The sequence below is a fragment of the Aptenodytes forsteri genome, unplaced genomic scaffold, assembly GCF_000699145.1.
Source record: "Aptenodytes forsteri isolate BGI_AS27 unplaced genomic scaffold, ASM69914v1 Scaffold492, whole genome shotgun sequence".
NCBI classification, from domain to species: Eukaryota; Metazoa; Chordata; class Aves; order Sphenisciformes; family Spheniscidae; genus Aptenodytes; species Aptenodytes forsteri.
Window position 1 is genome coordinate 943,785 of NW_008794172.1, and position 9,780 is coordinate 953,564.

General features: G+C 61.7%; 2 protein-coding genes across 2 annotated transcripts in view; one reads left to right on the forward strand and one right to left on the reverse strand.

The window, feature by feature from the left end:
• Positions 1-5: 5 nt before the first annotated feature.
• On the forward strand, positions 6-8,363 carry TUBG1 (tubulin gamma 1; the record flags this gene model as incomplete). The annotated part of the gene is made up of 10 exons (XM_009283340.1): positions 6-74; positions 880-1,047; positions 1,297-1,365; positions 2,640-2,719; positions 3,323-3,449; positions 4,249-4,335; positions 4,587-4,736; positions 6,102-6,254; positions 6,560-6,721; positions 7,645-8,363. Coding segments are annotated over 10 exons (1,263 nt in total), but the record flags the coding sequence as incomplete, so codon positions are not given.
• Positions 7,992-9,780, reverse strand: part of PLEKHH3 (pleckstrin homology, MyTH4 and FERM domain containing H3) — a 6,497-nt gene continuing 4,708 nt past the window's right edge. Inside the window, exons 12-13 of the mRNA XM_009283350.1 lie at positions 8,438-8,617; positions 7,992-8,186 (exon numbers count right to left, since the gene is read on the reverse strand). Coding sequence (XP_009281625.1) covers positions 7,992-8,186; positions 8,438-8,617 — 375 coding nt within the window. The remainder of the gene's footprint in view (positions 8,187-8,437; positions 8,618-9,780) is intronic.

Consider the following 9,780-nt stretch of genomic DNA (forward strand, 5'->3'; position numbering starts at 1 on the left):
GCATCAGCCCCGAGGGCATCGTGGAGGAGTTCGCCACCGAGGGCACCGACCGCAAGGACGTCTTCTTCTACCAGGTACTGCCGGGCGCTGCCCCTGCCCCGGGGCCGGCCCCCGCCTGCTCTGGAACGTGGAGTGGGCGCGCTGTGCCACGGGGTGCGCCTTCCCTCGTCACTGGGTTGATCCATGCCCAGACGAATGCAGGCAGGGCTGTCTGTGACTGCCTGAGCTCTCTCCAGCAGCACCCCCGCTCAGGGACTGGTGGGCTGCTGCTGACCCCGGGCTGGTTTGAGTGGCAGCCTCAGGCAAGCGCTCCTGCCAGGCAGCACGCTGCCAGGGCTCCTGTCTGCGCTCCAGTTTCTGGAAATGGATGTGTTGTGGAGGCAGAAACGTGAGGCTGGGGCTGCCATAGATACCACCTTACGTAACCGCTGCGAGCGCGAGCCCGATGGGGGGGAGCCGCCCCCCCTCCACCTGCCCAGCATTCAGGACATGCTCTGGGTCGCATAGAGATGCTGCATTACGGACAGGCCGTACATAACAAGCTTCCCTTCCTCCTCTTCCCTGTCAGACGCCGGCTGTGCCGTGCTCTCCCCGGCCAGGGGGTGGCACACGCACTTGCAGTTTCTCTTGCAGTAAGAAGCGGCGCTGCGCCCCCCCTCCACCTGCCCAGCATTCAGGACATGCTCTGGGTCGCATAGAGATGCTGCATTACGGACAGGCCGTACATAACAAGCTTCCCTTCCTCCTCTTCCCTGTCAGACGCCGGCTGTGCCGTGCTCTCCGCGGCCAGGGGGTGGCACACGCACTTGCAGTTTCTCTTGCAGTAAGAAGCGGCGCTGAGCTGCGACTGCATCATGATCTTACTGCTCCTTGTTAAAGGCAGACGATGAGCACTACATCCCGCGAGCCGTGCTGCTGGACCTGGAGCCCCGAGTTATCCACTCCATCCTGAACTCCCCTTACGCCAACCTCTACAACCCAGAAAACATCTACCTGTCTGAGCACGGAGGGGGAGCTGGGAACAACTGGGCCAGTGGCTTCTCACAGGTAACAGCTCTGGTGCTCCTGGGTGCAAATGCAGGTCAGCTCGTTAGGCGTGAGGCTTTATTGTGGCTGTCTCACGTCAGGCTCCGCACGCAGTTTCCATCATTCGGCAGGGGACTTACGCCTGACATTTTGTGGCACCCTGGGCACAGGGTCACGTTGCCAATCTGACTTGGCTTCACACCAGGCTTGAGGAGCTCTTCTCCATTTTCTGTGGGAAAGGAACAAATCCTGGTCTGGTCTCTCTTGCAGGGAGAAAAAATCCACGAAGATATTTTTGACATAATAGACAGAGAGGCTGATGGGAGCGACAGTTTGGAAGTAAGTAAACCAGGGGATTTGAATCCGGTTGCCCTGCTTGGTGTTTTCAGAGCCAGGCTGCCGTTTTATAAGGTCGAGCTCAGCCGTTCGGTGTACGCAGACTTCCTGAACTTGCTTCTGGGTGCCGAGCAGAGAACAGGTAGAGAGGGGAACTAGGGAAAGGAGGTCTTTCCCATCACTACTATATCTGCCAGGCTTCCCCAGAAATCTTCTTACTGTATGCTCAGCGGGGCATTTTTCTGCCCCAAATACTGCTTGCATTGGGCACTTCCTGCAGAATACAGGCCGCAGGAAGAGTTCCAGGCATTATGGTGCTTTTTCCTTTCCCTGTTCCACCTCCCTCCCTCCCATGGCTCTCCCCCGCATCAGCTGAAGCGGGGCACACACTGCTTGTCCCCCAGTGAAGGCCCTCGCGGGTAGGGAGGGCTGTGCTGGAACAGGGCACCTGCTGCCCCTCTGCCTGCAGCAGAGGAGGGAGCCTCGGGCTGCCAGCAGGAAGGTGTTTAGACCCAGAGTTGCTGCGTGCTTTGAAATCCATGGAGTGAGCATAGGCAGCTGCAGCTTCATTTTCTCTCCAGCCGGGTTAAAGGGGCACCAGGGGTACCAACAGCTCTTCGGCTGCTTTGCCGTGTGCCTCTGACAGGACCTTGGCCACCGTCCATGTAAACCCGTTTCCTGTGCATAGACAGACAGGGCTCCCTGGTGTTTGTGTCAGGCTGTCACATGGCACCAAGGGAAGGGAAAATGTCATTGTAAAATAAGTTGGCAGAAGATCCAAGAGCCCGCTGTGGGACCTGCAGCAGGTGGGAACTGCCCTGAAGTCAGGTAGAGGGAGTTTGGCCTCGGGCACTCTAGAAGGAGCAGAATGGCATGGAGGGCCCGGGGAAAGGGCTGGGAACATGTACCTTCGTTTTGTATGACCGACTGGATGCTGAAGGTGACGTTGGAGCTATTCTGAAGTCTGTTCTGGGGTGGGAGGAATCCAGGAGGCTCCCGAGCAGCAGTTGCACTTTGTGGTGTGTGCAGAGACGTGGATTCCATCCACTCTGGCAGAAGTGGCCTGATGAGCGTGTGGCTGTCGCTGCGGTCTGGAGGGGCCAGAGCTAACCTCCACTCCGTCCGCAGGCGTCAGCTCCGTGCTCTCAGTTGTCACAGGGGGAGTTCTCGCCCTGGCTGGCGAGTCTCTGCTGGAGGTGGTGGCACAGTGTCCTTTGCTCTGCCTGCTCCTGGGGCTGAGCTGGAGCTTGAGCTGCCTGCGTTCTGCTTCCTTCTAGGGGTTTGTGCTTTGCCACTCCATTGCTGGTGGAACGGGCTCCGGGCTGGGCTCATACCTCCTGGAGAGACTGAATGACAGGTGAGCATTCAGCCTTGTCCCCTTCCCTCACGGCAGAGTCTGGCCCAGCCTGGGCACCCTGCCAAAGCAGGGAGCTGGAGAGCGCTGACTCAGAGCCACCGCCCCCACCCAAACACTGTCTTGTGCAATCCCTGGCATACTGCCCGGGGAAGGGATGGCTCCTGATAGGCCTGGGGACTTCAGGGGCTCTGAAACTGGACTCATGCTGTCCAAACTCTGCCTTCCCCCAGCCGTTCTTATCGGGCAGCTGCCTTCTGACACCCTGACTGCGCAAGGGAGGGTGGGAGGCTCTAGCTGTGGGCTCTGAGCTGCCATCCCTGCCTGTTTGAGCTTGCAGCCTCTTGAAAAGGCTTGTAAGCAGCTGCTTAATCAGCCTGCGGATGGCTCAGCCTCGCCTGTAGCTCTGTCTGGCAGCCTGCTCCTGTACTGCTAGGGTAGGCACTGCTGGGACAAATTCTCTCCCTCCCTGGGAGCCGACTCTGGCATGCAGCACTGGTGACTCACTGCTGTCCTGAACTCTGGAGACTGCAAAGGGAGCTTGTGGGAGGAGAGAGTGCTGGCTTGGTGGTGTTAACCCTTGAGATGGCTGGGCTTTCTCACCAGGTATCCCAAGAAGCTGGTGGAGACCTACTCGGTTTTCCCAAACCAGGATGAGATGAGCGATGTTGTAGTCCAGCCATACAACTCTCTGCTGACGCTGAAGAGGTTGACTCAGAATGCTGACTGTGTGGTAAGAGTCCTGCTGCATGTCAGGCCAGCAGTGCAGCCAGCTCCTGCGTGGCAGCCCTGTCCCCAGCCGCTCAAAAACGCAGCTTTTCCTGGGGCAAGTGCCGTAGCTGTGTGGGGTGAGTGCTGCAGCAGTGTGCGATGTGCCTGCGAAGCCCCAGGTGCAGCAACAAGTGCACCCCCGTCCAGAAGGACTGAGCAGATATGGTGGCTCCAGGGACAAGGGCTCTACGCTAACCCCTGCTGAGCTGTCCGGCTTGGCATTTCTGCCTCCGGGATCCAGCAGATTCTTCCCATGACAGCGAGGACTGGCTGTGCTTCCTCTACGTAGCTGCGCTGCAGTCTTTCACTTGAACTCGATTCCAGCATCGCTTTCAGCACCCACAAGCCCCAGCCAGGCAGCATCTTCAGCCTGCACCAGGGTCTTTGGTCAGGTCCTAACCAAGACAGTACTCGTCCCTCCCAGCTTCTCTCTGCATGTGGCAGGGCAAGAGCAGCTGTACCAGAGCTGCTGGGGCTGAAAGTTGCTGCAAAGTGCTGGCCCAGAGGCAGTGCTCTTTGGGAGAGCACTGGGGAGCACAGCCAAGACAGGAGGGAAGAGCTTCCATTGACAGTGTCGGTTACGCTCCACAGATGAGTCAGCTTGTGGTTTCAAGTGTCTGCCACCTGCCGCAGAGGGCTCTGCCAGGCCGTGGCGCTCGGGGCCTATGCTGGGTGATCCGGTGCCCTGGGACACGTGGCCAGGGCTGCCCTTCCTCAGGCTGCCTCCGAGGCTCTTCACAGAGCCATTTTTCCTCTTGCAGGTGGTTCTGGACAACACAGCCTTGAATCGGATCGCGACAGACCGGCTGCACATTCAGAACCCATCGTTTTCTCAGATCAACCAGCTGGTGAGAAGGGCTCTTCCCTCTGGAGAAGCCAGCACGGGGCTTCCCCGCTGTCTTCGATTTGGTCTGAACCTGCTCCATGGGCTGGGCGTGATGGTGGGCAGCCTGGAGCCGTGAACAAGGGTCCTCTGACCTTCCCAGGGGCAGCCTCCACGGGTGCTCCAGCTTCCCCTGGCAGGGCTGTGTGAAGCAGGTTTTGAACGTGCTCTGCGACCACACGGTGACACAGACGCTGACTCCATCCTCTCCCCCAGGTCTCCACCATCATGTCTGCCAGCACCACCACGCTCAGGTATCCTGGGTACATGAACAATGACCTCATCGGGCTGATTGCCTCGCTGATCCCCACCCCCCGGCTGCACTTCCTCATGACGGGGTACACACCGCTCACCACCGACCAGTCGGTAAGGCAGCCCGCCAGGCATTCCTCCCCTTCCCTGAGGGCAGGAGGAGCTGCCATGCTCACCGTGTAATATCCGTCAGTCCCACGGTCTTGGTGTGAGCTGCAATTGCGTGTTCCAAATGCCAGGCCCGTGTGCCCACACCATGTGACAGCCGTGTGTGATATGAATCAGACGTGAGCAGGCAATCGTGCTTGTGCTGGGCTACCTGCTGCATGCATCAGGATGGCTGCAGCAGCTGTGGGAGGGCCAACAGATCTGACAAAAGCCACCCTTAGAAATGATCGGAGCAAGCCCAGCAAAGCAGCCCTGCCAGTCCTGCCACCCCAGTGGGCCACTGGCCCAGGCCATTCGGGTCAGAACACTTGATCATTGTCATGCCAAGACTGATCGTGGGCTCCAGGTGTCAGCCCCTTCCTGGGGTTTGATCTGTGTTCTGGGAGAGGATTGCCACCCCTCGGCTGTATCGAACACTACCGCTTGCGTTTAGCTTGTCCCCAGCCAATGCTCCCTCAGCCCCCCTGGTGAGAACGGGGCAGTTCTGTTTCGAGAGGCACTCACCTGCGTTGGCCGCGTCTCAGTTCTGCTGGGAGCTAACAGCTGCTGTTCTCCTCTCGTTGTGTGCATTTCCTCAGGATGTTACTCAGAGAAGCAAATCTGAAAAACTGTTGGCTCTGAAAAGGGTATCGAGTGTGTGATCTGTCCTCCCAGGGAGGAGTGGGGGGGGGGCTCAGCCAGCAGCTCAGACGGTGCCTGGAGTGGGGCTGCCACACCACCGAGCTGTCCTTGCTACGGGCACTCCTTCGGGTGCCAGCCCTGGCTGTGGCCCCCTTGGCAGGCAGCAGTGGGCAAAGCCTGTGACAGCCCTCGGGGACTGCAGTGGTCGGTCTGCCCACAGGCTCAGTGCAGGGCGAGGTGGGGAGAGGGTGCAGTGGGGAACGACCCCCTCTCCTATCCTCCAGCCCTGTTCCTTGCCTCAGCAGTGGAACAGAAGTTTGACAGCAACGACATGAAACGCATCCCTGTCACTGTGGCCTCAGCTGAGCTTTGCCCCAGCCCCTGCTGTGCTGTCGGGGGGGGCAGCTCAGCGCCCTTGTGTTGGACCCTCTGCCAACGCTCCCGTTCTCAGCCTGGCTGTGCCTGTTGTGTGACTTTGGGATTTCCCTGCCCTGCATGCGGCTCTGCACGCGGCTCTGCACGTGGCTCCATCCCCGGGGCGGGGGCTTCTCTGTCCAGCTGCTTGGCTCCATCTCCGGGGCGGGGGCTTCTCTGTCCAGCTGCTCTCCACTCCTGTGTGTGTGTGCAGGGCAGTGGGAGGGCAAGGGAGCAGCACGCCCTCTCCCTCTGACCCTCAGCTGGCATTTGCAGGTGGCTAGTGTGAGGAAAACCACAGTCCTGGATGTGATGAGAAGATTGCTGCAGCCTAAAAACGTGATGGTGTCCACAGGGCGAGACAGGCAGACCAACCACTGCTACATCGCCATCCTCAACATCATCCAGGGGGAGGTGGATCCTACACAGGTGAGCTCCTATGGCCGTTTCAGGTGCTGATGGAAATGGCATGGCCTGCCAGGGAAGGGCACGGTCACCATCTTCATGTGCGGGGACCCTGGGGTGAGACTGAGCGGTGCCTGAGAACCGGCTCCAAGTTGTTCCTGTATGGGCCCTGGCCTCGTGGAAAAGCTGCTAGCCCCTTGCCGTGAGGAGCCTCCCTACCTGCTGTTTGCTGAAATCCACCTTCCTGAGGCCGTATGTCATGTGAGGAGCAGCTCCTGGGTCTGCTTTGCCCATCATCCTGCTGCCCCTTGCTGCTCTCATCCTGCCAGGTTCACAAGAGTCTGCAGCGGATCCGGGAGAGGAAGCTGGCCAACTTCATCCCCTGGGGTCCTGCCAGCATCCAGGTGGCTTTGTCCCGCAAGTCACCCTACCTGCCGTCCGCACACCGCGTCAGTGGCCTCATGATGGCAAACCACACCAACATCTCCTCGGTGAGTGCCTTCCCTCTACCGCAGGCAGCGCTGGGGCCCCACAGCTGCAGCTCTGTTGTCCTTTCAGTCGCAAACGCGTCTTCTTTGGGGCTTTCACAAAGCCACGGCAGGGCCTGTAGATGAGGGGAGGGCGGGCAGCTCCCAGCTGGGGCACAGCAGGCCTCAGGTCTGGTCTGGGGTCCCGTCAGCCCTGCTGCACCCCTGGTGCCGTTCTCCCAGGAGCAGGCTGCAGCAGGACTCCCTCTCCTTGGCCAAAGGCAGCCTCGGAAGCACGAGCTGATCCCGAGTGCTGGCTGGGTGCAGGGTAGCAGCTACTGACCTGCTGGCCTGGGGCTGCCTGCCTGCCTCCTCCTAGGCAGCGGCCTGAGGAGGTTGGGCCCCCCCTGCCCCGCGGGATCCCCGCAAGTCACCCTACCTGCCGTCCGCACACCGCGTCAGTGGCCTCATGATGGCAAACCACACCAACATCTCCTCGGTGAGTGCCTTCCCTCTACTCTACACCGCAGGCAGCGCTGGGGCCCCACAGCTGCAGCTCTGTTGTCCTTTCAGTCGCAAACGCGTCTTCTTTGGGGCTTTCACAAAGCCACGGCAGGGCCTGTAGATGAGGGGAGGGCGGGCAGCTCCCAGCTGGGGCACAGCAGGCCTCAGGTCTGGTCTGGGGTCCCGTCAGCCCTGCTGCACCCCTGGTGCCGTTCTCCCAGGAGCAGGCTGCAGCAGGACTCCCTCTCCTTGGCCAAAGGCAGCCTCGGAAGCACGAGCTGATCCCGAGTGCTGGCTGGGTGCAGGGTAGCAGCTACTGACCTGCTGGCCTGGGGCTGCCTGCCTGCCTCCTCCTAGGCAGCGGCCTGAGGAGGTTGGGCCCCCCCTGCCCCGCGGGATCCCCAGGGAGCTATGGCCCCTTTGACCGCTGCGCTGCTCTCCAGCTGTTTGAGCGGACGTGCCGGCAGTATGACAAGCTGCGCAAGCGGGAGGCCTTCCTGGAGCAGTTCCGCAAGGAGGACATCTTCAAGGACAACTTTGACGAGCTGGACAACTCCCGGGAGATTGTGCAGCAGCTGATCGACGAGTACCACGCGGCCACCCGCCCCGACTACATCTCCTGGGGCACGCAGGAGCAGTGACGTCCTCCCAGGGGACGGGAGGGTCCCACGGCCACCTCCACGCACGCCGGCAGGGCTTGTCTCTGCCGTGCCCACGTTTAGCACCCCTCAGCGCTGCCCAGCCGCGGTGGAGTCGTCAACACTGGCTGCACACACACACGCTGCGCTCCTCAGCGGAAGCAGCTCTGCAGGGAGCAGCACTGCCTCTGAAGACCCTTGGCGGGGGACAGCCTCCACTCCACCACGTGCCCCGGCCCAGGATGGGACTGGGGCAGCTGCGCGCTGCGCTGGGAGGGAACCTCCGCCCATGAGAGGAACGCTCGCTCGGAGGAGGATGAGAGCGAACCTGGGGGCTTGGAACGGGCCTGGCCCGAAGAGCTGGGAGCACGTGACCCCTGGGGCCAAAGGCTCTGTGTGGCTGAGCTAGTCCTTGCCCTGGGCAGGAGCCTTGTTCCTCCTTCGCCAGATCAGGCCTGGGGCACAGGCTGTATCTATATTTTTGTAGGTTATTTTGCTTTAATAAAGGCTGTTCCTGCACTGACGCCACCTGCACAGCTCCTGGAGCGAGCAGCCAGGCAGAGAAGCAGCTGCAGACACTGCCAGGGCCAGCACTCACCTTGCCCAGCTGGCCGGCCCCGCTGCGCAGCTGCAGCCTGACAGTGTCCCGGCTCAGCGAGAGCACTGAACCAGGGCCACTGCTCACCTGCACATCCCGGTGGTGCACGGGGCCGGCCCTGCCCCGGCCGGGAGCCAGCCGGCAGCGTGCTGTCTGGGCCCAGGCGGCGCTGGGCAACTGCTGCGGCAGAGCCAGAAATACTGGAAGGACCTGCCGGCGCGCTGACCAGGGACAGGAGCCGGCACCACCCTGCCTGCCCTGCTCGCAGAGCATGTGGTGCCCACGTTAATGTTTCAGAGGGGCAAGGCCCCGTGCAGGACGGAGGCCCCCGAGGGGCTGGGGGTGCTCTCACCACTCTGGATCCGAGGCAGGGGATGGCACCACCGGGAAGGACGAGGGCTTGGGGCCGGCCGGTGTCGATGGGGGACGGACAGACGGACACGGCAGCTCCGGTCCTGCCCCATGTGAGTCAGGCTGCAATGGACGGGGGCGTGGGGCAGCGCTGGCCCCGGCCCAAGCCCAGGCAGCCCAAGGTGAGAATTAGCCTTTTCCTCTGACCCTGTGGCACAGAGCAGCAGGCTAAAAATACACACCCGCCATAGCAGCGCCGGGCTCCCACGCCCTCTGGCACCGGCCCCACAGTCGCCCGCTGCTGGGGCAGTTCCCCCCGCCCAGGGCAGCCAGTGCCAGGGGGTGCCGGGGAGCTGGAAGCGGAGCCGGAGCGCTGCCTGTGCTGTTGATGAAATGCCAAAGGGCGCAGCGAGCAGCCCGGCTCCCGGCGCTGGCCGGAGGGACGGCGGTCCCCGCCCCCAAGGACACACTGTGCTGCTCCTCCCCGCCGCTGTTGCCTGTCCCAGGCCCTGCTGCACTCGCTGCCCCAGGGATCAGACCGTCCCTGCCTCCCACTGCGGGCCCAAGCTCCAGGACAGGAGGCCCAGCCTTTCCTTTGTGCATTTATTTAGAAAAACAAATAAACAAACAACACCCCCCCCCCCCCCACCCTGGGTTCAGTGAACAGACAGACAGACAATGGCACAGCACCGCTGCCCAGCACCCCCTGCCCCAGGCAAAGCCCCGGGGGAGGCAAGAGCCAGGGCGCGGGCAGAGCTGCCAGGCAGCACAAGTGCTGGAGGCAAAGGCACCGGGGTACAGGGGACCAGAGGACGGGAATAGGCCTGGGGGCAGCATGGGGGACCACAGCGTGGCGGCCCTGCTGCCCTCCAGGGAAAGTGCTGGGAGACATGGGGGGGCGCGGGCATCTCGAAATAAATTAAGGAAATAACCAGAAAGGCAACGGCGGCACAGGGAGCACAAGCCCCTGTCCCCCTGCTCCGGGGAGCAGC